This window comes from Drosophila albomicans, chromosome X (genome assembly GCF_009650485.2).
Source record: "Drosophila albomicans strain 15112-1751.03 chromosome X, ASM965048v2, whole genome shotgun sequence".
Lineage (NCBI taxonomy): Eukaryota > Metazoa > Arthropoda > Insecta > Diptera > Drosophilidae > Drosophila > Drosophila albomicans.
This window is the reverse complement of record NC_047627.2, coordinates 4,803,293-4,829,050: the sequence shown is the minus strand read 5'-3', so window position 1 is coordinate 4,829,050 and position 25,758 is coordinate 4,803,293. Positions and strand designations below refer to the sequence as shown.

The window sequence follows — 25,758 nt, the reverse complement described above, 5'->3', positions numbered from 1 at the left end:
TTAGAGATATGTACATATGCTTATATAAACTTTAAAAACAATTTGCAAATCATATTTATAAAGAATACCACGTAAGAAAACTTGAATGGAGTGTGCTCGACCGTGAAATACCTGCAACATATTTTGAATGAGAGCAAAACAATCTGGTATTATTCTTAAAATATACCAAATATTTATAAGATGAAATACTAAAATGATATACATGGTATATTATGTGATATTATTCTTAACATATACCGCAAAATACTAAAAATATACCAAATGTTATATTTAGTATATTCATATACATTTAAAATATTAAATAAAATAAAATACTAAATATATACTTGGTATATTGTGTGTTATTGTTCTTAAAATACACCGCAAAATACTAAAAATATACCGAATGGTATAATTAGTATATTGATATACATTTAAAATACTGAATAAAATAAAATACTAAATGTATGCTTGGTATATTGTGTGTTATTATTCTTAAAATATACCGCAAAATATTATACTACAAAAATACCGAATGTTATATTTAGTATATTGATATACATTTAAAATACTAAATAAAATAAAATACTAAATGTATACTTTGTATATTGTGTGTTATTATTCTTAAAATATACCGCAAAAAACTACAAAAATACCGAATGTTATATTTAGTATATTGATATACATTTAAAATACTAAGTAAAATAAAATACTAAATATATCAGATTGTCAGCTAAAGCAGCCAAGACCGTGCATTTTTATTTCTAACTCTTAGTTCAATTCCTACTTTGTGAAAATACCCTCTTCATTTAAAAGAGTTTATTGAGCGACTAGAGTATACCTTAGAAAAAGTAAATAAAGATATTTATTCAAACTTTAAAAGTTATTTGCTAATCATATTTATAAATAATAATAATTTTCAGAGATTTATATTTGCAAATCATATTCATAAAGAACAATAATTTTCGCAGTTTATTTTCAACTATTTCTTCGATTTCCACTCTACCAAAATACCCTATAAAGTATGAAAGTTATTAATTGCTTTGCGCATCGTTAGACAATCTTTCGCTTTCATGTTTTGCGATCGTTTGACGTGTTTTATTACCATTATGGATTGTTGGCGTGTTGCGCAATAAGCCCGCTTTGGTAAGCACATTAAATACAGGGTATGCAAGCAACAAATAATGACAAAACAAATAAGCACTCATCGTAAATGAAAAGAACACGAAAAAATAATAGAAATAAATAATAATACAGAATAAACACGCATAACAATTTGATAAGCAACCCACGTTGCAAAATCTGAGTAATACTTCAGAACAATTTACACACAGACACACGCAGACCATAAATGACCCTACAAATAGGTATTTATATGGTATATATACGTATATATAAAATGCTTAAACTCGTCCCCAGCTGTGAGCGGAGTCTCACACAATGTAAATTATAAATAATTTAATTATGATGACGTCGAATCAGCGTTGATAATAATAATGACAATGATGTGAATGCGAATGTAATTGTGCAAGATGATATTGTAGATGATGATGATGATGATGATGATGATGATGATGATGATGATGATATTGTACGCTCAACAATTGTGTTGCTTCCTCTTATCGGGAGCTCGACAGATTTCTTATCGCGTAGCGCCGACAGACAACAGTTAAACGGTCGTAAAACATTACTAATTAGTACCAGGTGACAAGGTTAGAATTTCCGCGATCTATTCCGAGTATTCTCTTCTTTTTTTTTCTTTTCTTTTCGTTTTGCTATTTCTATTTTTACGGAACCAGTTAGGAAGGGGAAGCGCCTTATCAGAAAACATTTAAAATAGTTCTCTTGTGGTTTCTCAAATAATATGCTTAAAATATTTTCGATTTTGGTTCCTAACCGATAATAATGTACAAAATTAAATATATTTTCGATGATTTATTGAAATCTAGGAACAAAGTTTTATAGTTTCGGGTCTTTCATTTGAGTTTATGAATAATTTTTTGGAAAAATCTATTATTGGATTCTTGATTAACTTCAAATTCATTTCTCTGTAATTTATCTGAAAATAAAAATGACTGTTATGTTGCTTGTCATGTTACTTTATCGAATTACTTATAGATTTTTTTTTATAATTTATTTCAAATTTAATACAAGTTCTATAATTTGACTTTTAATGAAGAACAAAAAACTAGATGTTTTTTGTATGTAGAAATTCTCTTAACTAATCTCATATTTAAAATTCATTTATAAATTATTTTATAATAATTTGTTTGTATTTTAATATTTTATAATAAGTTATAATATTTTTGTCAAACTATAATAAATTTTTCTTCGTTTCTCAATTTATAATAAATTATAATACATTTCCCAAACTTTGTAACTATAAAAATTTTAATTTCTTTATCTTCTGCTATAGCGAAGCTCAACTGTAGCTACATATTCACATATCTTAGGGTATATCATAAAACATTTGCTATAGTCACATAATATTTTGTTATACATTAATTTTGTTTAGCCAAGTTTCACTGTAGTTGACTCTTATTTACTAATTATTTTCAATAAAATTCGACTACAATTTTTTTTATATTCCTATTAAGCTGCCCCATTAAATTTTGTCATAGCGATGCTTCACTGTCATTCCCAAATATCTTTTATTTAAAAATAATAACGCTCTAAATGAAATCATAATGGAATCACATATTGTTTTAAAAATTCATTGCTAAAGCAATAAACTCGTTGTGTTGTTTTATTTAACCGTGTTTAAAGCACAGTGGGGCAACATCCAAAAAAAAAAAAAAAAAAACTCACAACCGGTGTGAGTTATTTTTTTTGTGTTGTTTTGTGTTGCTTGTAATTCTAACTGTTTCGGTTTTTAGCCAACGGCTCAATTAATAAATGAGAGCAACCTGGAGCAAGTCTAATTGGAATGACACACAAAAACCAAATGAAATGAGTGCGTGGGAGCGCGACAGAGTGAGACGGTGAGTGAGACAGACGTATAGACGTGAATCAAGTTCAAGGGCACAAGGCGCACTCACCTGCTGTAGTTGTTGTTGTTGTTGTTGTTGCTGCTGTTGACAGCTGACTCAGCTGACTTGAGCCTCGACGTTGCCGTTGGCGTCGGCGTCGACGTCGACGTCGACAGCAGCGCCTCTGGCAGCACAGGGCGATAGATGAGCGGCTTCACATTGCGTTCGATGTCGTCGAGGAAGACGACGTCGTGCACTGGAATTAGCCGATGGTCGGACACATTGAAATGCAGATCACGAAAGGGTCCATTGAGCAAGCAGCGCAGCGTTGACGACGCGGCTGCATCCGTGTCGTGTGGCGGCAACTGCAAACAACAACAAGGAACGATGCTTATTGGAATATTGGAATCTATGTGATGGCTTATTGGAATAAGTGTAGGAATCTAAGTGGAGAAATGCTGCACCTTGATTTTCCCATTGGCAGCGGAAAACATTGAATCACAGCAGCAGCAGCGTCAACCGCAATAATAATTATATTGAGAAACATAAACAAAATTAACACTTTTGCTATGACCACATATGACACACAAACCACACACACAACAAGCAAAGCAATAAAAAAAATATACAACAAAAAAAAAACGTTTAACACGCGTGCGTCGCGACAATAATAAAAGCCATAGCGAAGAGAAGAGGCGGAAAATAAAAAAACAAATCTAGTGTTTTGTGAATTAAAACATAAACACACGCACAATTGACGCCGACTACGATTTATAATTTTTTCTCAATTAAAATGCTTGTGCCACATAAACACACATATACACGCAGCAACACTAACTCATTTAGGCTGCGGCTGCGCCTTCACTTTGCATTTCACTTGCGGCTACAACAAATAATAAAAAAAAAAACAGAAACACAACACACAACATGAGACCAATTTAATTTTTCTTATAGTTTGTAGACATATTTACGCGTAAGCGTGAGTATGTGTGTGTGTAAACGCACGCTGCGCAGCCCCCGCGTACGTTAAAGCAACTGCCGCCGACGCTCTTGCAATTGGTCCATTTGTCGATCACTTTTTGAAACAGCTGTTCGAACTGCCTGTTTTTTGTTTGCTGCCTATTGCCAGTGGTGTGGCAACGCCATGCGAGCAAAGGCTGCCAGACAGCCAGCTGTGCGCAGACGTTTACCAACACCTAACGCGAACACACAGCGGCATTCGGCAATTTGGCAACACCGTGCGTGCTGCTGCAGCTACCCAAATAGCTGTGTGAAAAATGTGTTTATAATAAATAATTTAAGTAGCTAAACTATTTTGCAAACATTTGCTGACCAAGCCAAGCAGGTGAGTAACGCTTAAAACGATTGCAATTGTTTGCGGCGCAACTATGTGTGTGTGTGGATTTGCAAATAAATGCAACTACACATGGAAACGTTTATGCCGTATGCGCGTCCATGTGTGTGTCTGTGTGTATGTATGTGTGCACTGGCGGCAAAAACAATGGCAGAAAATGCTACAGAAAAAAAAACAAATGCTAAAATAATGCAATGCAGCATTTTTCAATGTTTATCTATGTTGTTCTTGTTTTGCAGCCTCAGCCACAAGCGAAGCCAAAACAATTTCGCACAGTCTCGGACAACAACAACAACAACCAATTAACACATAACTTTGGGGTAAGAGCGAGATGGCAACAACAATAACATGGACAACAAGAGGAAGAGCTTTATGCTAATGTGCCTCTTCTTTTCTGATGCTTTTTTAGGATAGAGCAAGAGCAAGAGAGAGAGGAGAGAAAGAGAGAGATCATGTCGCATACGATATTATTGGTGCAGCCGGGAGCGCGACCAGAGACGCGCACATATTGCGATTATGAAAGCGTAAATGAGTGCATGGAGGGGGTGTGCAAGATATACGAGGAGCATTTGAAGCGACGCAATCCAAATACACCGACCATCACCTATGACATCAGTCAGCTGTTCGATTTCATCGACACACTTATCGATATCAGTTGTCTGGTCTATCAGAAGAGCACCAACACTTATGCGCCCTACAACAAGGATTGGATCAAGGAGAAGATCTATGTGCTGCTACGTCAGGCTGCATTCAGTCCGAATGCCTAAAAAACTCACAAACTAACACTTACACACCAAATAAACAATAAGAAGAAGAACAACAATAGCTACAGCAACCAATTACAACAACAGAAAGAACACATTTCTCTCTTTCCAACAACAAATCTATCATTTTTCGGACTTCATTCAATCTGTTTAATCTCTAACTCAAAAATTTAAGAAATTCGCATTTTTTGTTCTGTTTATTTTTCAAAGTTGCTCTTCTATATGCTTAATAACACTATAAAAGAAAACAAAAAAATGTACGACTGTAAAACCGATTTGTAGTTTTCTGCTCTACAAACTGGCGAATAAGAACCTTAATTTTTTTGTATTTAAATATAATCTAATGTATGTATATATATACAAATAACAACAGCGTGTTTTCTTTTTTATTATATCTTTCGGAATTTCCCTAGCTCATTATTTTTGTTTGATGCACGATAAATCAAACATTTTTATATTTTTCACACTTTTTACGACTTTCTTTTTAAATTGTTTTTTGTCTGGATTGCTGGGAAATTCCCTATGAGTAATATTTCATCGAAAATTTGGCGGTGTGAATATTTTCTCTAGTTAAAACTTTTGTAGTATTCAGAAAACTCAACTTAAACCTTTTGTAGTATTCAGAAAACTTGCAAAAAAGATGATAATATAAAGCAGTTTTATAAAATTAAAGTTTTCACATATTATTAGTATTATTATTTTTAAATATTTTCAACTTTTCATTCATAACTTTTTAACTATGCACTCAAATCAAGTTTTATATAAGTTTATATCAAGTTCTCCCGAATTCATCAAAATCTTTAAATAATTTCATAGGATAACATTTATAATATGAGAGTGGAATAAAAAATGTATATTTATCTATATGCTATTTTTAAATGTTTGCAAATTTTCATTCATAAATTTTTAGTTAAAAGTTATAAATTTAATGCAGAACTAAAAAGTGAAAAAGATTCTATAGAAATATTTATGCAAAATATTTAAACTCGTATCAATTGTTATATGTAGATCGAATGCCAAAGTCTGAGTTACTCATGAAATGGAAACCGGAACAGATTACTGTCAATATCAATTTCAACTTTAACCTTTCAAGCCATTTGTTTATTTTTTAATGGCCCCATGAAATAGTAAAATAATAATACTAAAGTTAGTGCTTTTAGTCACGTTAATATCTAGAATTATTTGATTGCAGTTTAAGCTCCAAAGTGACCCGAACCCGGACAAATAATAATAATACAAAAAACTGTTAATTGCCAATTGTTGTTAACTCCACAAGTGCTTAGCAAATTTGTGTATGTGTGTGTGTGTTTGTGTTTGTGCATTAAGATAAACAGAACCTTTGCAACCGCAGTAGCGCGTAACGAGAACAATATAAAAAAAAATATTGTAAATAAAGAATAATAATATGTTAAAAGCTCAGCCTCAGCAGCGGCCTTGCGCGCAGTTGCCGCTGACAGCGCAGTTGACGTCGACGTCGACGCTACTGCACTTAAGTTGATTTTGGCATGCGTTATTTATTTATAAGTGGCGCATTTATTTGTTTTTTTTTTTTTTTTTTTTTAATTAGCTACCAACTTTATGTAATAAAAGCAAAGCTGGCAATTTAATTGAGTTGCGAATATACAATGTTAGTTTTAGAACTGGTTTTGCCGGCCAGCTGCGACGCAGCAGCAAACCAAGAACAACAACAACAAAACACGACTCAATGTCAAGTTCATATTTGGCTGCACACGACACACACACAAGCACACACGCACACTCACTCACTCTCACATGCACACACACGGGCTTAAGAATTGCAGAGCACAGCAAACTGTAACTGTTGCTGTCTCTGTCTGATTCAAGTGTTTCGCCTCGTTTGGACCACAAGCAATTTTGTTGTGCATTTTTCTTTGCTTATTGTATATATTTGTAATTAAATTGCTATACATTAATTATGTAAAATATAGTATGTAGTTTTCTCATTCTGATTTTTGTGGCTACCTCGCTAATCACGCACTTTCCGTGCCGCATCAGCCTCATTTTCATATTCCATTTCATATTCCAAGCGCAGTTTTGGTTTTGTGCTGCGGCGTGAAGCTCCCTTCGTTGTTGTTGTTGGTGTCTTCTTCTTGCCGTCGGTGGACTTCTTGGGAGCTTTCGTTGGCAGCTTTGTATCCTGTGTGTGGGTGTGTGTTTATAAAATATACGGTAAATATTTCGAGTTTCGTTTTCTTATTTTCATAGAGGGAGTTGGGAGAGCTCGTTGTTTAAGTTGCGCGCGCGCGCGTTTGCTGACTGCGGACTCGATTTATTTGCAAAAGTCGCACAGCCGTTAAAAACAGTCAACAACGCAGCAGCAGCAGCTACGTCGCAGCGCTGCGCTGCCGGCCGGCATATGAGCTTTCAGCGCAGCAGCAAACTTGAACTTGCTTTATAGTAATTTCAACAAAAGCACACACTGCAACTGTAACGCCTTCCGCCTCCCACCTCATAGCAACACTTTAACCTACCTCAATATCATCGTCATCGTCATCGGACTGCTCGAAATCGCTGTCCAATTCCACTTGCTCTCGTTGACCCGAATCACTATCGATATCCTCATCTTCTTCATCATCGTCGTCATCGTCATCGTCGTCTGAGTCCGCCTCCACATATTCTTCGGTATCATTGAGCGCCTTTCGCAATTCTGCCGCCTCGCCATCTTCCACCTCCATTTCACGCTCCAATTCGTCCTCCTCCTCGTCTTCATCCTCTTCCTCGCCATCCACATGCTCCGCCTCCAGCGCTTTGTTGAAAGCCGTTTGCGAGAAATTATAAATATCTTTGTAGGTGCCATTCTTAAGACGCGCCAACAGCTCCTTTTCGATATGATTATCGATTTTCGCTGCAATCAGCGCCTTTTGCTCACGTCGTGTCTCACGGCGCTCGATCTTCGTAGACAGTGGCACAATGAGCTTTTGACGGCGCAATTTCAGCTTACGCATGCGCATCAGATACTGTGTGATTTTGAGGAAACGCTGTTTGTTCTTCGCAATCATGTATTTGGGCCAAAAGACCAAATTCTCATTGATCTGTTCAATGGCCTTCTCAAAGTTGCGCGACAACTTGATGCGCTCCCACAGTTTGCTGGGCATATGCGAACGTTCCGCCGTCTTTATGAACAGATAAATGATGCCCTTCTCCTCGCGGACTGTTGCATATTGTGAATTGGCCAACGGACAAGTGCGTCGCGTGCACAGACCCGTAAGATTGTATTCATGGCGACAGAAGGTACGCGTATCCGTTCTAGAAATAGTGTTAATTAAAAATTATAGGATAACTTATGCGTCGACTTACTTCACTTTGTGGGAGCAGAAGGATTTGTTGATGATGCTCCAGACAACCTGTGTGGGAATTAATTTGTCAACTTATTATTGCTTTAATGTGTAATTTTGTCTACTTACATCGTCGTGCTGCATTTTGTGTGTTTTAGTTGCTTGTTTTTATTTAAAAACAATTATTTGCCTTCTCTAAACACGTGCAACGTGCAAGCGGTTTTAAAATACAACAACAAACTCACACACTACTTCATGCGATAGACGATTTTTTGACATTCGCCTTGAAACGTCAAAAAAACAAAGTGACCAGATTATGGTCGATACATTGTGCTATAGATTTCGCACTCACTATTAGTAGTTTAAAAAAAAAGAACTTAATAAAAATAAATTATTTATATCAAATTCATTTGCATTAATTTTTTTTTAACTAACATACCATTTTTTCCCTAAGCAACCAGTTTTTTGCTCATTTATAGCATTTAGCTTTTAACGTATATTGACCAAAACCCGCTAAACGATATGTAACGTGCGATGGTTTGTCACATGGTGCGGCCACATTACAACCACCGCGCCGGTTTTATCGTTATCGATAATTTGCAAACAAAAAATGAGAGAAAAATTAGCCGCTGTCACTGCCGGGTTTCAATTTTATAAGATTCTGCAAAACTAAAGAGTGCGTGTGTGTAACGCGTGCTCCATATATATATACATATATATATTTAGTTTGTGGTAGTTATTAAAATTTTAGAATCATGCTCACAATGCAGCAAGAGTTATTAATGCTGGTGGCAACAGCGCTGCCAATTTTGGCGCTAAGTTTCTCAGCCGCATTGTTGAGCTTCAAGTTATTCATAACAGTGCGGTAAGCGTGCGCGAGTGAACGGGCGACTATTTTTAGAGTATGTCATAATAATAGTATATTGTATATTTTGTAGCTCACGCTATGACATCAAAGTGAATTGCTGGTTCTGCAATGAAAACACGCGTGTAGCGTACGTTGAACGCAACAGCTGGACTTGCCCCAAGTGCGACCAGTACAACGGCTTCAACAAGGACGGTGACTACAATCGCGACTTGAACACATCGTCAGCCTCGTCGTCGGCATCGGCGTCCCGCAACAACAACGCCAGCAATCACAGCAACAACAACAGCAATAGCAGCAGCAGCAATGTTTGCGCCAACGCATATTACAGCAACGATTTGTTGCACGCTGCGGCGCCGCCGTCGCTGAGCAACGGTCTCTGCGATCAGTGCAACGAGGCGCAGCGCTTGAAGGTCGAGAAGTTGGCGCAGTTCGAGCCAAAGCACGAGTCACGCTTCGAGCAGGAGCTCAAGTTGTATCAGTAAGCACAGAAAGCACACTTTTTCTTTTATGTCAGCACTGGAACACAACTTTGCTGGTTTGGTTTCAGTTTGGGTTCGGTTCGTTGAACCGCGTTTAGAGCAGCCTTGAATCCCGCTTGGGTTCGAGTTTCTTGTGATAATTTAGAATAAGCTAGATAATACTTGTTGAGTTCAATTAACAACGAAATCATAAGGTTCACTTCCTTTCCGAGTCGTTGAACCGCTTTAAGGACAGCCCTGAATCCCGCTTGGGTTTGAGTTTCTTGTGATAATTTAGGATAAGTTAGATAATACTTGTTGAGTTCAATTAACAACGAAATAATAAGGTTCACTTCCTTTCCTAGTCGTTGAACTTCTTTAAGAGCAGCCCTGCATCCTGCTTGGGTTCGAGTTTCTTGTGATAAGGTTCACTTCCTTTCCGAGTCGTTGAACCGCTTTCGAACAGCTCTGAATCCTGCTTGGGTTCGGTTTCCTTTGATAGTTTAACTCGAGATAGAGATCGCTTTGTTGAACCATTTTAATGGATACATTTGATTCAATGTTGGGTTCATAATGTAGTATAATGGTTCGGTTCGCTGAACCTCTTTTGGAGCAGCACTGTAGAGTAAGATAGGATAACTATGCATTAATAAGGTTTAGTTCCTTCGTTGAACCACTTTTAGAGCAACGCTGAGGTCCGATTGGGTTCGAGTCCTTGAGAATACATGTTGAGTTCGATTAACAATTAAGGTTCAGTTCCTTTCCGATTCGTTGAACCACTTTTAGAGCCACACTGAATTCCGGTTGGTTTTGGTTCCCTATGAGTGTTTAACTTGGAATAGAGCTTGGTTTGTTCAACCATTTTATTGGATACCTTTACTTTAATGTAGTAATATGGTTTGGTTAGTTGAACCGCTTTTAGAGCAACTCTGAAGCCTAGTTCATTTGAAATCCTTTATGACAGAGTAGAATGAAATAGAGTTTTATTTATTCCACCATCTTTCTAAAATCTATGAATTTTGATTGGGTTCAATTCTTGATCTTTAAATATGGTTCGGTTCGATAGATAAAGTTGCAGTAGTTTAAAATAAGATGGAGAATTCGTGATGGGTTCGATCAGTTTCGATTCGTTGAACCACTTCTTGAGCTAAATCCTAGTTGGTTTTGTTTCTCTATAATAGTTTCAAATAGAAGTTTCACTTCACAATGAAATAAAATGGTTCGCTACGTTGAATCGCTTATGGAACAAGTCTGAAGTCAAGTTTAAAGAATAAAATACAGTTTAAATTCTTAAACACTCTTTAGAGAATCCGTGAATTGTGTCAGTGTTCTAGAAATGAAGTTCGGTTCGTTAAATGAAGTTGCATTTCAGCATCGTCGAACCGGTTTATGTGTTCAACTAATCTCTCTTAATCTTATCTTTCTTCAAACAGGCGACAACTGGAGCAACAGTTCCGCTTGTGCGGCAGCTGCGAGCGACATGTGAACAAGGTGCTCCACGAGAAGAAGAAAATGGTGCTGGGCAGCAAGTTCCTCAACTTTATCATCAAGGGCGCCGCACTGCTCAAGCAGCCGCACTTCAATCGCTTGGCCCGAGTGCAACAACAACGTCGCCTTCAACGCTATGAACTCCAGATGACGCTGCTCACAGTGCTCAATGTGCTCTGTCTGCTGTTCAGTTTGCCCGCCGCGTCTCGAGAACAATTTCAATGGCTGCTGTCAGATACGCTGGGCAATGCTTTGTTCTTTGTCTACTCGCATGCCTTGACGCTCTTCCGGGTGACCATCGAAACACTGGGCAATGTGCTGGCGGAGCAAGCGTTGCTCGCTCGGCTGATGCTCTTTGGACGCACCATGGGAAGACTCTTGCTCTATTCGCTGGGCCTCAATCAGCAGGCAACGTTCAGTAGTTGCTACATCAGCATCTATCCATTTGTCATGCTGGCGCTCAGTTTTCTGCACAACATTGGCAATGGACTGAAATTCACGCGCTTCACCTTGCTGCTGGTCGTGTGGAGCATCTATGCGCAGGGTTCGCTTCTGTTGCCCACATTCACAATCCACAGCGTCACTTTTATAGTAAGTTAATTCCATTCACTTATATATGCATTTACATTGATTTGTATTCCTTTTGCCAGATGTTGGGCAGTTTATGTACTTTGTTGTTGCTGATCACAAATCGCAAGAATTCGCTGCTTTCGCTGGCACAGAATGAATCCGTTGGCGAGAGTTTCCATCGCTTGTACGCCGACGAGGGCATCTCGGATGACGAGAGCATCAGCATGCTGAGCCAGCAGCTGAGCTGCAATGGCAGCCAAACGGCCAACAGCATTGCCATGTCCAGCATCTCCAGTTTAAATGGTTCGCAATTGCGGCAACGCAACAACGTCTCTCACATTGCGCCCTCTGTGCTGTCGCTGGATTCGTTGCATCTCTCCACGCACACCCGTTCGCCTTTGGTCTCATCGCCAGCTCCGAGTCAACGCACACTGTTGGCGCCTACAAGTTATGCCTCCAGCTGTTTGGATGCACAGCGTCCATGGCGTGGTAACAACGCTGCTCCTTCCGCTTATGGTTGGCAGCGTGGCAACGTCGCAAGTTCAAGGCCGGTGCCATCGATGCTGAGCAGGCATCATCGTCCACAGACACGTTCCACCAGCAATCTGCTGTTGCCCTCGCGTCTCCAACAACAACAACCCCAGCAGCAACTTCATCGCAATGGCGATGTCAGCGCTTGGGTTTATGCCAACAACGATTGTCGTCAGCTCAATGTGATGGAGGAGCCCAACACGGCGAATCTGATGGGCTGCTGCGATGACAAACAATTGTCGCGCACCTCATCGCAATCCTCGGGCTTTGAGTCACAGCTCGGACACAACAATCAACACCAACCGCATCAGCAGCAGCAGCCAACGATGTTTGGCTATCAGTCGACGCAGCCCAGCGAATACGGTTGGCAAACAACTTCTGCATCACAACGGCAACTACCAGGAATGGGTTTGCGTGTGGCGCCTCCGATGCCTTCACCATATGCCACACAAAGTGAGTTCAACTTTGAGCGCACACTGCCAGTCCAGGCCAATCCGGAATTGCGTCCTGGCGATCTATTGCGCAAGTGGATCGATCACAATAGCGCCGCCTCTGCCGCTGCCTCACAAAAAGGCTAAAGGAGGGAATAATACACAAGTTTACATAATTTGAGAGGAGAACTGTAGGTAAAATGTGACGCAAAATCTGGTCGCTTATCCGATTTATGGACATTCTAGAGAGAAGATTATATATACTATATACGGGTAGCTTTTGACGCGCATCGTATTTTGGGGTATTTGATGGAGTTCAACAACACAAAACTATTAATTTAAATATACAACGACAAGCAAACAAGTCAACAACAACAACAACAAAATATCATCCAACACACACTGCCGTGGTTTCATTTCAGTTGTTTCGATGCGAAACAACTTCATTCATTCATCATCGACATCATCGTAATTAAGGCAAAGTGTTCATCAAATAAAAAGAGATATACAAAATATTTAGACCACATTAAGCAATATAATAATGAATTCATTTTTTTTGGGAAGAGAATTTAGTAATGCGGATTAAACATATTTATACCATTTATTTTTGTTGACGCGATATTTATATGAAATGGATTGTTAGCTTATATATATATAGAAAAATGAAATATACACTAATTTTTACTTGATTATATTATTGCATTTTCATTTAATTATTTTAAGTAATTTTATATTTTTTTATAGAATAAATATTTTTTATACAACAAATTTATTAGTTTTGTTTTTTTAAATGGTTTACATTTTTTCTTTGAAATGTAATTTGCAAAAGTGTCTCTTTTATATAAAATCTTTTATTTTTTTTTAATGTTTTACTGTTTTTTCTAGTAGTAGTGTAGTTTGCAACAATATTTTTTTTTATAGAATAATCAATTTTTATACAAAAAATTAATTTTTTTTTAATGATTTACATTTGTCTTAAAAATGTAGTTTCCACATAAATTGATATTTTGGTGAATTTTTATTTTAAATTCTTTAATTTAATTATTACTTCTATTAATACTTCAACTGTTAAGCTTATTAAAGCAGATTTATTTATGTTTTAAGGTTCTTAATATAATTTTCATACTGTTTTATACTAATTGTAAATATTGTTTACCTTTTCTAAATTTAATTAGTAATACTCATTCAAATAAAATTAAATTTTGGCATTAAAATGATTATTTAGATAATAATTATTTAAAATTCTTAATACAATTTAAATAAACTATTTAATTACATATTTTTTTTATTAATAATTACTTTATTATTACATTTAAAACAATACTTTATCTTTTTATTAAATTATAATTAATATGGTAATTCATATAAATAGTTAATTTACAGTTTAATTATTTACCTAACAATGCATTTTCAGTTTTGAAATTGTATTTTTATGCACTACAAAAAAACGTTAAGGATTACACTAAACATCGACCCAGTGTGCAGCTGCACAGCGTTGCCAGCTGCAAATCGAAACAGGTGGCATCACCGGCCGGTGAAACACAATGAACTCAGCTGTTTTGCAGCTGCTGCAAACATAGCAACAAAATCAAATCAAGAGTTCATTCTCTTTTTATTTTTGCTTGGTTTTTTTAGTTTTTTGGTTTAAAGCCAAATGACACTTTTTGCAGACGCAGCAAACGGCAGTGCAACAACTCGTTTATTCTATTAAGAATCAGCGGAGCAAAGCTAAATATCAATCGGGCGGCATAACAACAACAACAACAACAATTCGATAACAACAACAGCAGCAACAGCAACAATAGAGGAATAACAATGAGCAGTCGACGACGTACAGTGATTATATTCAAATCGGAATCGGAGAGCACAGATGTGTATGCAGAGACCTTGCTGGGGCACAACTTTCAGCCAGTGTTTGTGCCCACCCTGAGTTTCGGTTTCAAGCAACTCGATCAGTTGCGGGCCAAGCTGATGACACCCGATAAATATGCGGGCATCATATTTACGAGTCCGCGCTGCGTCGAAGCTGTGGCGGAGGCACTGCAGCTGAGGGAGCTGCCCGCTGGTTGGACACTGTTGCATAACTATGCCGTTGGCGAGGTTACGCACAATCTGGCCTTGAGCACACTGCAACAGCTGTTCACCCATGGCAAACAGACGGGAAACGCTCGGAATCTGGGTGACTTCATTGTGGACACATTCGATGGCTCACGGAATCTGCCGCTGTTGTTGCCCTGCGGCAACTTGGCCACCGACACGTTGCTCTCCAAGCTGGTGGAGAATGGCTTCTGTGTGGATGCCTGTGAGGTGTACGAGACGAAGTGCAGCCCCCAATTGGGAGAATGCATTGAGCGTGCTCTGCAGGATGTGGAGAGCATTGAGTTTCTGGCCTTCTTCTCGCCGTCGGGTGTCAATTGTGCCCATGAATGGTTCAAGGCGCACAATGTCTCGCTGGAGCAGTGGAAACTCGTAGCCATCGGGCCGAGTACACGACGTGCTCTGGAATCGCTGGGATTGAAGGTTTTCTGCACCGCGGAGCGACCAACGGTGGAGCATCTGGTGAAGGTGCTGCTTAATCCGCAGGAGAGTCGCGAGCGCTTGGTGCGGGAGCGGGAACGGGAACGCATTGCCGCCCTGGACAATTAATGATAGTAATGATAGTCTAGTTTGGACATATATGGTTTTGTTTTTTTTTTTTTATTTTAATTGATACCCTCTATCTCTCTCTATTTGATGTGACCTCCAATGAGTACAAAATTAGTGAGCCCAGCACATGAAATGTGTTGGGCATTTGTAAGTTTATTTTTGTGGCCTCAGATACTCAAGCACCTCGATTGAAGCGAAAATAAACTTGTATTTTTCTGTTCTAAATTTACATCTTGGCCGACATACTTTGGTCTTTTTGAAATGCCAGCGGGTGGCGCTCGATTAGTTCATCGATTAATTTGTGGCGGCAAAGCGATTTCACTTTTTTGTTCTGCAATGGAATTTTATATTGCTGTGCTACATTTCTCGTTTATTGTTAATAGTTAATTTGTGTTGAGCAGAAAACTCAAATTGTTAATAGTTAAGTTATGATTTTGCCAATTGTAATTTGATCGATAAATATTTCGTGGTAGCACGATCACTTCTATGGCAAATCGAAATACTGCCGGCAAGCGCTAATATACTAAGACTCCAAGCACAGCCAATTTAGGATACTAACTCACACCTAGCTAGGTTTATTCGTGTTCAAAAAAGGCTCCACATTCTAAATAAATACGGTTACTCGGTTTTTCCCACAAAAATGTATTTTTACAAAAACAAAAAGTGTGCGACAAGCTAAATAGTTTTTGAAATAGCAGCGCCGCTTTACATGCGTTTTCTAGTATATACCCATCATATGCTGGTCGCAGTGTGACCAGCTGACGGAGTTGTGACCCCACGCAGAAGTTTGGCCAATCAAATTAACGCCGTCATAAAATAGCACTTTTCGTACAGAAAACTTGCAGCTACACTGTACTGCAAGCAATTTTGTGCTTTTTTCCCCGCCGCGCCGCAAGTTTTTTCTATTATTTTTTTTTTTCGTTCATCTTTTGAGTGATTCTTGTGGATTTTAGGCAAAAGACAAAAAACAAAAATAAAAAAATCGAACGACATAGAAATTTTGTTCATTGCTGCAAGTGAGTGTGTATTGTACATAATAAAAACATACATATAAAAAACAAAGGCAACAGACAAAAACTCTCCACAAACAGTTTGCAGTGTTGTGTTGTCGTCGTCGTTGTGTGCGTGCCGCCGGTGTTAGCCGAAATTTTGCAGGTGAGTGTGTGTTTCTCTGTGTTAATTTTAATTTTTAATATATTCTGCTTATTTACTAATACTAGACTGCGCTCTACATAGTGTATGCACACTGTGTATGTGCATATGTGAGTGTGTGTGTGTGTTTGTACGATCGGACAGTAGTACAAAAAAAAGGAAGAAAGACAGCAGCAAATGGGAAATGAGAGTGTGTAACGCAATGTTGAAATACCGGTGTGCGCGGCGGCGTCACTGTCGCTATCTATGTATGTGTGTATGTGTGTGTGTGAGAGAGAGAGAGAGAGAGAGCGAATGCGGCGACTTGTGAGTTAAGTTGGTTTGAGTGAGTCATTAACCGGCCTGCGCGCCGCTGTGTCAACGTTTTTCTACTGCGGCTGTTGCTTTTATTACATTTTCTTTTTGTTGTGCATTTGCAAATTGGCAAACACAATTTTACCAAGCGACACTTTTCCAAATTTCTGACCGAACAGTCTACAACAACAAAAGCAACAGCGTCAACGACGCCGACTGCGACTGCGGCGTCGGCAGCGAGTGAGAGTAAGAGTGAGTCCGCTCTCTTCGCCGCAAGCGAATTCAATTCGCCAAAAAGTCGGTTAAATTTTTGAAAATTTTGCCAGTTTGTATTGAAAGCGCTGCTGACTTCGCCGCGCCTTAAAGTTGTCAGCGCGCGCGCTGTGCGCTAGAGCGAGACAAATGCAATGTGAGAATTAATATATTGTATTTCTTTATTATTATTTTCCTCTGTCTGACTGTATGTGTGTGTGACTGCGAAATTGCCAGCTGCCATAAATCACGACTGCGTCACTGTCGCTGCCCGTCGGCTACCTTTTTTTTTTTATTTTTTGTTTTTGTTGCTTTTTGTATTAGGCAAAGCGTGTGAAAATTGCAGTCAATGCCGCAACCACCGTTTGTTTTTCCAGGCGTCGCTTGAAAGTTTTTCCACACACACACACACAGACATCAAGACGTCTCTTATACATATTATGTTACTGTCTTTTTCTTTGTCTGCAGCTCGCTCACTTCCGTCTTTTATCATAAGTCGCCACACACACACATACACCTTTCTTACCTGTGTGTGTGTGTGTGTGTGTAGTTATCTCATTAGCATAAGGCGCATTTTCCAGTTAGAAGTCGCATTGTTAACTTCTCTATTAGTTTTATGCCTCGCTGGCCCGCTTTTACCACACACACACTCACACTCTCACACACACGTGAGTTTTTCGAATTTGGTTTTTTATTGAACGCTTCTTTTTTTTCTATTTTGCCATAATTCTGCTGCTGCTTTTGTCCAGCATCTTTAGCTGCTTCACACATTCCCAAGCCATTTGTAACGGTTTGTTTTGTGGTAACAAGAAAGTGGCAGCAGCAAGCAACACACACACCAAAAAAAAAAAAGCCGCAAGAGGCACCCAAGCTAAGTTCTAAGCCTTCTTTCTGTTCTGTCCCATTTTCAGGCAACCGAGAGAGAGAGAGAGAGCGAGAGCTTGCGGCGGATGCTGCGACGCTTTTGTTTACACTCACTCACTCCCTACCTCCCTCTCTCACTCATACACTCAACTCACTCAGTGGCAACGCCAACGCGACGTCTCTGCCCGCATCTGTGTACGTGTGTGTGTTCATTCATTATTTGATTTATCGGGCCGAAAGTAGAACGATTCGTAATTAGTGTTTTTTCAAAACATGCCCAAAACGGCAAGGCGGCAAAATCTCTCTCCTCTCTCTTTGTTTCTCTCTCTCTCTCTCTCTTGTCAATTAGCACCTTATTTTCTATGATTTATTTATGCAGCATTTTTGTTGCTTTTGACAACTGGAAGGAGACAATAAACCAGTTTCAGTTACCAACCAGAGTTGCCATTTTGTGCGAAATTTGCGTAGTTACAAAAACAAAGCAGCGCTCTTATTGAGAAGAAGAAGAGACAGCAGCAGCAGCAAAAGATCAGCAGCCAAGCTACACACAGGTAAGCACCCAACGTTGACGTCGCTGCCACCGCGTTGTTCTTCGTGATGAGAGTTAAGAACGCGTGCGAACACGTGAGCGCAACTATCGAATGCGTGACAAATGCATTTAAGATTGAAGTGTTGAATGATTAGCGTTCATTTGCCAAATTTATTGCAAATATATTGCACAAGTTAAACTTTATAGTTTTTTTTTTAATGCGATTCTATTACATCAACTCTTGTTCTTTTGAATTTATAATTGCAAGTAACTCGTGAGTCACGTGACCATCGCTAGTGCTCGCCCTGCTTGGTCTTCTGGGACATTCTGCCTGCTCTGTTTTGCTTCTGTTGTGTGTTTTTGGCATTGAATTCACCAGAAATTGTTTTTGTTGTTTTTTTTGCACCTTTTGTTTTTGCACAAAAGAGGGAAGAAGAAGCAACGGCAAGGCAACCAAAAAAGACACACGCTGACGTCATTGACGCCGAAGCCAGCCGGCCGCCTGTTGAATTTATTTTCGAGGCGAATATTTTTAGGCAAAATCGAAAATTAAACAGAATTTACAATTTGCATTTTGTGTGTGGCGCAGACAGCGCGATGCGACGACGACAGCGACGACGTCATAAGACATTTTTCGAACTTTGCTTATTATTTCTGTTGTTGTTGTTGTCTTCGAACTTGAAATATTCTGCTCTGGCTCTCTCTCTCAATTTTTGTATTTGTAGTGGGGGGAGGCCGCTCTCTCACGTGTGCTTGGCCATGAAGCGCAACCAGCAGCAGCAGCGCAGTTCTGCCGGCTGCGCAGTCGCCGTCGTCTTTGCTGTCTCCACTCTCACTTGGTTTGTTTGCTCATGCGTCGACTGCGCTGGCGTCGAAGGCTTTTTAATTTCATTTTTATTTTTAGACCGAATGAAAGGGTTGCTGGATGTGGGAGGGGATGATAGGGTGGCGGTCTGTGCAACAAGTGTGCAGCAGCGTCGACGACAGCGGCAGCGGCGTTGGCTTATTGTTGCTTTTGTACCGTATTTTATGTAAATTGACCAAAACTAGTTGTTGTCGTGTTATGCTTGACTAGTTAAGCGGGCGCCGAGGCAGCGACGCGTAGAAAGAAGAGTTGGGAGAGCAGTCGCCGTTACCGTCGCTGCATTACGTAACAAAACGAAACGTTCAAAGGGAACGAATAAAACGTTAAAAGCTGGCTAGGCGCTTTGCTTTCAAAAAAAAAAAAATAAATAAAAATTTTAATGCGCCGGCGTTGCCACCTGGCCGACAACGGTTGGGAACTGACACTTGTTACGCTCTCTCACACTCGCTCTCCCGCTGTCTCTCTGACTCTACACTTTGCTGAGAGAGCGGCTCGAAGCTTGGCAACCGCGTGACTTGCTTTTTGGGCTGCTGGCTGGCCATTAAAAATTGTTTCGAGTGGAGCATCTCACGAGAACCAAAAGACCACAGACGACCGTTCCCCTCCTCTCCAACCCTCCAGCTGCACACAGATAAAAAAAAAAAGGCTGTGCGCTCGCATTCGCCGCGCTGCGCTGCGCTGCGCTGCTGCGACGCGTCGTCGGCTCATTTCGCATTTGACTTTCGGTACGTGCAGTCAGCGGACGACAACGCAGCGCAAACACACAGCGAAAAACAAAAACAACAAATAAACTGTCCAACTGTTGTTGTTGCTGGCTTTCTCATTTGTGGAGAGTTCTGCTGCTGCTGTTGCGCTTCTTATTCGTTTTTCGTTTTTTTTTTTGCACGTGTGCAAGTGAGAGTGCAATAACGTGGTGGGAGAGAGCGAGTGAGAGAGTTCTGAGAGCTTTTCTTATAGTTGTTTGTGTAAAATAGCACAAAAACTTATCGCGCGCTTTTAAAAAAACATTTTCATTGCGTTGGCTTCTGTGGACAATTGGTGTATTATTTGCATGTAAGTAAATGTCTACGTGTGTGTGTGTGTATGTGTGTCGATAAATTTCAGGCTGCAGTTTGGCAACGCCTTAAAACTGCTGCGTTGTTATCAACGGCGACTGAGCGACTCTTGTCCAATCAGAATCGCCCTTCACCCACTTAATGAACGTAGTGTATGTGTGAGAAATTAATCAACCCAAAAGCGAGTGAAGACGACGCTGCTGTCAGTTGTTCAGTGGGTCAAACGCCGGATGACCTCCGGCGCCGCCCGAAAGACAACGACAACCTCCACCTCCTCCTCCAAAAAAATCCCTTTATGCACTTTAGCTGCTATCTTATCTTTAATGTTGAAGACAAAAGTCTCTTTTTATAAATATTGCGTGTGCAGCAACGATCGTCGTGATCTCTTTTTGTCCCTTGCACAATTCACCATAAACGTTGCGTGGGAGAGCTTTTACTTTTTTTTTTTCTTGGCTTTTGAAAGTGAACGAACAACTGCGACTGCGATGTCGACAGCTGACCCCTCTCTCCAAAATATGCGTGTGTGTTAGTCTGTGAGTGCATGATGCGTAAGGCCAGCGTTGCCAGATGATCAAGATGAAGATGAAGATGTAGATGAAGCCGGAGATACTGATTTTAGGGAAAGGGGGAGAACATGCAAAGCATAATTCGACAACAATAGTGGGGAGTTCAGTTTATATTGCTGCTTTTGCCAGATTCTGAATTGTGGAATTCATTGTGTATTTAAAGTTTATAACTTTATTTACGATGCCAAATAGAATGATATATTGTCGATAATCGTTAACGCCTTTTATTCATTGAATTAATTCGAATTTTAAGTGTTATTAAATGGAACTGAATGAGTTGTCATCATGAATTCAAGTTAGCATTGGCCGCATGTTTATCGATAAACGATAACAAGCTGCCATGGCGCCAATACACACATCTCCCCTCCCCCTCGCTTTATAATAATGCTTGAAAGTGTACTTTTGTGTTGATTGCGTATTTGTGTTGCGGCATTGTGTTTTTATCAATTCGTAAAAAGAACACAACCAACAAAAACGATAGAAACAAAAATTGATAAACTATTTTTCAAAGCGTTTTTTTTGCTTTTTGGCTACGTAATGTTCTAAATTGGGTTGTGATCGCGACGCGCGGCTATCAAAGAAAAAAATGTGCCGCAAAAATATTTCTCGTCATGCGCGCATGTTGTGTGTGTGTGTGTGAGAGTGTGCGTGTGCGTGTGTGTGTGTTGACATTGGTTTATTGCTCGAGCCAACCTTGCACCTGCAGCTGCAGTAGCTTTTTAAATGAACTTTCAATTGATTGCCAACTAAATGGATGAGTCAGCCTTAACCTAATCTATCAAGTAAAGCTAACAGTTCACCCCCCTTCACCCCACTCGTTCACTTCATTCACTGTTATTGATATGCTTGGCGCTCATATCACATACAAACACACTCACACACGCATAGAGGAGAGTTATTATTTTTGCTGTGATATCTTGGAGTAGCAACATTGTTGCTGTCAACTGTCTTTGCTCTCTTTGCATGCACACAACGCTCTCCCTCTCACACATTCGTTTCTATTACTTTTGCCATTTAGTCTCCACCATAGTAAGCAGCAGCAAAAACTTGCTAACTCGCGTCTGTACAAAAGCAACGCACGCAGAGCAACAGTCGAAGCCATAGCCGAAGCCATAAACGAAGCCGAAGCTTAACCCCGCCCGCACTCACTCAATTATTTAGCTTTCAGCTCTCTGCCTCTGCCTCTGCTCTCTCTCTTTTCCTTACTCTCTCCGTGCGCACAACCACAGCAGCAGCAGCAGCGCGGCAGCAGCAACAGCAATAACGGCGGCGGCTGTAAGCTTTAGTTAGACAGTCGCGACGGCGCGCTCGTTTCAATCAGACGCAAAAACAGCGAAAAGAAAAGAGAAAAACAACAAATAACGAAAACGAATTCGTTTAAATTTTTTATTTGAGTGCGAATTGCAATTTGAATAAATGTCGTTTTTTTCGTGTGCTGTGCTTGAACAAAAAAAGGGAGAATAAAGGAAAAACCAAAAACCAAAAAAAAAAGCAATAATAAACTAGTGCAACTGTGTGTGCTGAGGCAATAACAATATCCATATAACTGCAGCAAATCCAGCAATTATTACAGCCAGCGGCAAGCAACAGCGACGACAACAAACTTGTGGTGGGTTGGTATACAAAATTGAACTTAATACAACATTATGGCAAAGAGAGAAAGAAGACAAAATACAGCAAGAAATGAAATGAAATGAAATGAAAAAACAGGCAGCAGCAATGTGCCACACACTCTGTGTGTGTCCAGTCAACGGCTTTTCTAAATTGACATACTTTCTAAAAGCGCTGCTAGACAAGCAGCAACAACAAGGAAATCTGACCAGCAACAGCAGCAACAGCGGCAACAACAAGTAATGGCAATGGCTAAGTGCCACAGCAAAACGGTGCTGCAGGCAGCAACATGGGGCAAGCAGGCAGGCAGTCAGCAGGTTTACAACAAACGGAGACGCGGAGACACAGAAACAGCGACAGTGCCTCATAAACAAGTTGATAGACAGCCGAGCAACTAACAAAAGCAACAGCAACAACGACAGCAACAGCAGACGCACCTCGTTGAACGAAGCTTTTACTCAGGTGTCTGCGACTCGTTTTGGTCAGCGACTAAAACTAACAGTAAAAAAAAAATGCAATCCATGACCATTTCAAACTTCCCGTCCAAACCAAATCTCACTTGAATCTTTTGATTTCTTTCCAAATTAATTGGATTGCTTTCAAGTTCATTGAACAATCGAAACAGCTTCCTTCACTTAAAATGTTGTCAATGAGCTTTTAAGTTCATTAAACTTTAAAGTGATTACAATAGTTTATCCTGTGAGTTTCCATATGATTCTTTTCCTATTCAGAATCACATTAAAGTCTCATTCATTGTTGCTGAAATATCTACAAGATTACATTTTAAATTCCACGTTAGGCTCTTCCCTGAAAGTTTCCTTCACTTAAAATTTTGTCAATGAGCTTTTAAGTTCATTAAACTTTAAAGTGATTACAATAGTTTATCCTGTGAATTTCTATATAATTCTTTTCTTATTCATTAAGTTCATTAAACTGTGATTGTAAAATTCTTGGTTTATCCTGAAAGTTTCTATATGATTCTTTTCCTATTCAGAATCATATAAAAGTCTCATTCATTGTTGCTGAAATATCTACAAGATTACATTTTAAATTCGACGTTAGGCTCATCCTGAAAGTCTTTAAAGTAAAAATTCTTAAGGATTTTGAAATTCCCATAATTTTAAAAATAAAAACATGCCCAAAAGACTGCCTTGCTTATAAGGATTACAATTTGTTGAACGCTTTTTCACACGTATGATCTTCAGTCAGCACATAGCTCAACACCTCAAGTGTTAAATGCTGAGCTGACTTGTCTATAAACACAGTTATTAATAGACTCGATAAGATAAGAAATAAACAAATTCCACAACTATATTAATAACTGCGAAGTCAGCTAGCAAAAATTATGAAAAATTCTCCAGTGAGAGAGTTAAATATGTTTAATGAGTTAATTCATTACAATAATGAAAAAGATCTTTAATTTTTTATGTTTTTTTTTTAAGTGAGATCACATAACATTGAAAAAGTGAGAAGAGTTTGTAGCTAGCTCGATCGCTGGCATATATCATCGCATGACGAAAGTTATGGATGGTATTTCCCCTAGGCGAGGCTACAACTAAAAGCTAATACTGCAATTGTTGGAGTTGCTGTCGATTTTGTTTTTGTTGCATGCGATGTGCGCGTGTTTTAATGCATTTAAATCGGCGTTTTTTTAATTTATGATATTGTTATGAGTTTTGAACGTTTTAGCTTAACCAACAAATAAGCAAGAGCAGCTTGTTTTTCTCAATGCTTGACCATGCTTTTTATTATCATCAAGTGCAGATGGATGATGAGAAAGATTGTCTTGATCTTTCTCTCTCTCGCTCTCTTTGTTTCTCTGTAGACTTGTCTAGCTGCTGCTGATGATGATGATGATGATGATGATGATGATGATGATGATGATGGCGAGGCCTTGATGGGTTTTACAGTGCTTGGGAGGCCGTTGGCCATCCAATGTTGGCCGCATTGCTAAAATTCCACAGCTTTCTTTTGTCTTGTGCACAGCTTTCTTCTTCATCGTCGCGTCTCCATGTAAATTTTTGCTTTAAACCAATCCGAAAAAAAACTTAACAACTGAAATGCTGTTAACGTTTTTTTTGTTTGTGGTTTTCTACTAGACGCGCCCAAAAAAAAACCAACTCTAGTGATAAAAATCTCTTGTGAAGGTCAAATAGAGTTAAATTCTAAAAACATTTCGATGAGTTAATCTCTCGCTTCATTGATTTACAGTGAAATAAAATAAAAACTCATTTACATAGGTGTTTTAACTCCCAACACTTGCCATTCCTTTCAACCCCTCGTCATCGGTTGATTCATTATTGTTGTCATTAGCATGAAATCAAAGCGAAAATGTCAAAAGCAAATATAAATACCTGAAAATCACATTTTTTTTTACTTTTTAGGGGGGAACAGGTTCTCTTTTTTTTTTTTTTACTCACGTTGACTACGATAGCCGAATATGATGTACAGAGTCTTGTTGTTACAGGTGTAACTTTAAGCTGGCATACAAATGCTCATTGATACGACACACACACACACACTCACACAGAGGCGCTGAGTTTGTTCGATATGAACACGTTTGCACGTAGAGCACAAACAGATCGTACAGTAGCTCTCGCTTGCTCTCTCGCTCTCGCATTATTATGGCCTATGACGAGCTTTGCACCGCGCTTTCAGTGTTGCGTCAAAGTTCAAGGTGTAAAAAGCAAAAAGGAAAAAAAAAACACAAACTAGAAATACGATAAATCTTTGCTCTCTCACTCTCTTAGCATTGCTCAAAACTGAGCTCATCATCACCTGCTGCTGTTGGGAAGCGCACAAGTTTAAAAATAGTTAATTGTTAATTGATGAAATGACTAATTGTGCAATTGTTGTCGATTGTCATAGGTGCGAATGTGTGTGTGTGTGTGTGATTTTTTTTTTCTATTATTTTTATTAATTTTTTTTTGATTTTGATTTTTTCTCGATGTGCTTTTGCATGCGTCAAGGTAGCAGCAATTTAATTTAACGGCGTTTGTACGCTGATGATGAATCAGTTATAGCTCAATGACAGCAATGCTCGTTTATAGCTACACCTCTCCACTTGCGGATTGACATTGCGATAAAAAACATACACAACACAACGCAGACAGACATATTTGTACTTGCACTTGTGCCAAAAAGGTTTCTTCTTCGCTGCCCATATATGGAGTGTTGTGAATATCAGCTTTTGTGTGAGATCAACACAAGGCGTCG

The 25,758-nt window shown here is 39.1% G+C and overlaps 6 protein-coding genes across 9 annotated transcripts in view; 4 read left to right on the top strand and 2 right to left on the bottom strand.

Annotated features, from left to right (window-relative positions):
* Window positions 1–1,924: 1,924 nt before the first annotated feature.
* LOC117578102 (uncharacterized) lies at window positions 1,925–3,748 on the bottom strand. Its single transcript, XM_034263279.2, has 3 exons — window positions 3,413–3,748; window positions 3,018–3,313; window positions 1,925–2,038 (listed from the first exon to the last, which is right to left on the bottom strand). Exons 1-3 carry the CDS (start codon window positions 3,440–3,442, stop codon window positions 2,035–2,037), a joined length of 330 nt encoding a protein of 109 aa, XP_034119170.1. The 5' UTR covers window positions 3,443–3,748; the 3' UTR covers window positions 1,925–2,034.
* A 395-nt stretch (window positions 3,749–4,143) lies between these two features.
* LOC117578103 (protein enhancer of rudimentary) lies at window positions 4,144–5,409 on the top strand. Its single transcript, XM_034263280.2, has 3 exons — window positions 4,144–4,293; window positions 4,542–4,622; window positions 4,712–5,409. Exon 3 carries the CDS (start codon window positions 4,755–4,757, stop codon window positions 5,067–5,069), a length of 315 nt encoding a protein of 104 aa, XP_034119171.1. The 5' UTR covers window positions 4,144–4,293; window positions 4,542–4,622; window positions 4,712–4,754; the 3' UTR covers window positions 5,070–5,409.
* Window positions 5,410–6,902: 1,493 nt separating this feature from the next.
* LOC117578099 (protein MAK16 homolog) lies at window positions 6,903–8,623 on the bottom strand. The gene is made up of 4 exons (XM_034263274.2): window positions 8,492–8,623; window positions 8,385–8,431; window positions 7,559–8,333; window positions 6,903–7,224 (listed from the first exon to the last, which is right to left on the bottom strand). Exons 1-4 carry the CDS (start codon window positions 8,504–8,506, stop codon window positions 7,054–7,056), a joined length of 1,008 nt encoding a protein of 335 aa, XP_034119165.1. The 5' UTR covers window positions 8,507–8,623; the 3' UTR covers window positions 6,903–7,053.
* Window positions 8,624–9,019: 396 nt separating this feature from the next.
* Window positions 9,020–13,386, top strand: LOC117578098 (uncharacterized). The gene is made up of 4 exons (XM_034263273.2): window positions 9,020–9,227; window positions 9,301–9,708; window positions 11,122–11,767; window positions 11,827–13,386. The coding sequence occupies exons 1-4, from the start codon at window positions 9,118–9,120 to the stop codon at window positions 12,853–12,855; spliced, it is 2,193 nt and encodes a 730-aa protein (XP_034119164.1). The 5' UTR covers window positions 9,020–9,117; the 3' UTR covers window positions 12,856–13,386.
* Window positions 13,387–14,264: 878 nt separating this feature from the next.
* Window positions 14,265–15,583, top strand: LOC117577757 (uroporphyrinogen-III synthase). Its single transcript, XM_034262667.2, has one exon. It carries the CDS (start codon window positions 14,524–14,526, stop codon window positions 15,352–15,354), a length of 831 nt encoding a protein of 276 aa, XP_034118558.1. The 5' UTR covers window positions 14,265–14,523; the 3' UTR covers window positions 15,355–15,583.
* Window positions 15,584–16,277: 694 nt separating this feature from the next.
* The window catches only part of LOC117577952 (moesin/ezrin/radixin homolog 1), a 32,693-nt gene continuing 23,212 nt past the window's right edge, over window positions 16,278–25,758 (top strand). Inside the window, exon 1 of one of the 4 annotated variants that reach the window (XM_034262991.2) lies at window positions 16,278–16,509. The gene's annotated coding sequence lies outside the window, so the exon portion shown is untranslated. Of the gene's footprint in view, window positions 16,510–20,193; window positions 20,364–22,244; window positions 22,541–25,758 lie in introns of those variants that run through there. The other 3 variants (XM_052006147.1, XM_034262992.2, XM_034262990.2) reach the window with 3 other exon arrangements.

Excerpts from the sequence above, each read along its gene's own strand:
- LOC117578102 (XM_034263279.2), bottom strand. The coding sequence starts at position 3,442 with ATGTTTTCCGCTGCCAATGGGAAAATCAAG. Across the intron at positions 3,314-3,412 it reads CTGCCAATGGGAAAATCAAG|TTGCCGCCACACGACACGGA; the intron begins GTGCAGCATTTC and ends TGTTGTTTGCAG.
- LOC117578103 (XM_034263280.2), top strand. The coding sequence starts at position 4,755 with ATGTCGCATACGATATTATTGGTGCAGCCGGGAGCGCGACCAGAGACG.
- LOC117578099 (XM_034263274.2), bottom strand. Across the intron at positions 8,334-8,384 it reads TTCTGCTCCCACAAAGTGAA|AACGGATACGCGTACCTTCT; the intron begins GTAAGTCGACGC and ends CACTATTTCTAG. Across the intron at positions 7,225-7,558 it reads ACGATGACGATGATATTGAG|GATACAAAGCTGCCAACGAA; the intron begins GTAGGTTAAAGT and ends ACCCACACACAG.
- LOC117578098 (XM_034263273.2), top strand. The coding sequence starts at position 9,118 with ATGCTCACAATGCAGCAAGAGTTATTAATGCTGGTGGCAACAGCGCTG. Across the intron at positions 9,228-9,300 it reads AAGTTATTCATAACAGTGCG|CTCACGCTATGACATCAAAG; the intron begins GTAAGCGTGCGC and ends TATATTTTGTAG. Across the intron at positions 9,709-11,121 it reads CAGGAGCTCAAGTTGTATCA|GCGACAACTGGAGCAACAGT; the intron begins GTAAGCACAGAA and ends TTCTTCAAACAG.
- LOC117577757 (XM_034262667.2), top strand. The coding sequence starts at position 14,524 with ATGAGCAGTCGACGACGTACAGTGATTATATTCAAATCGGAATCGGAG.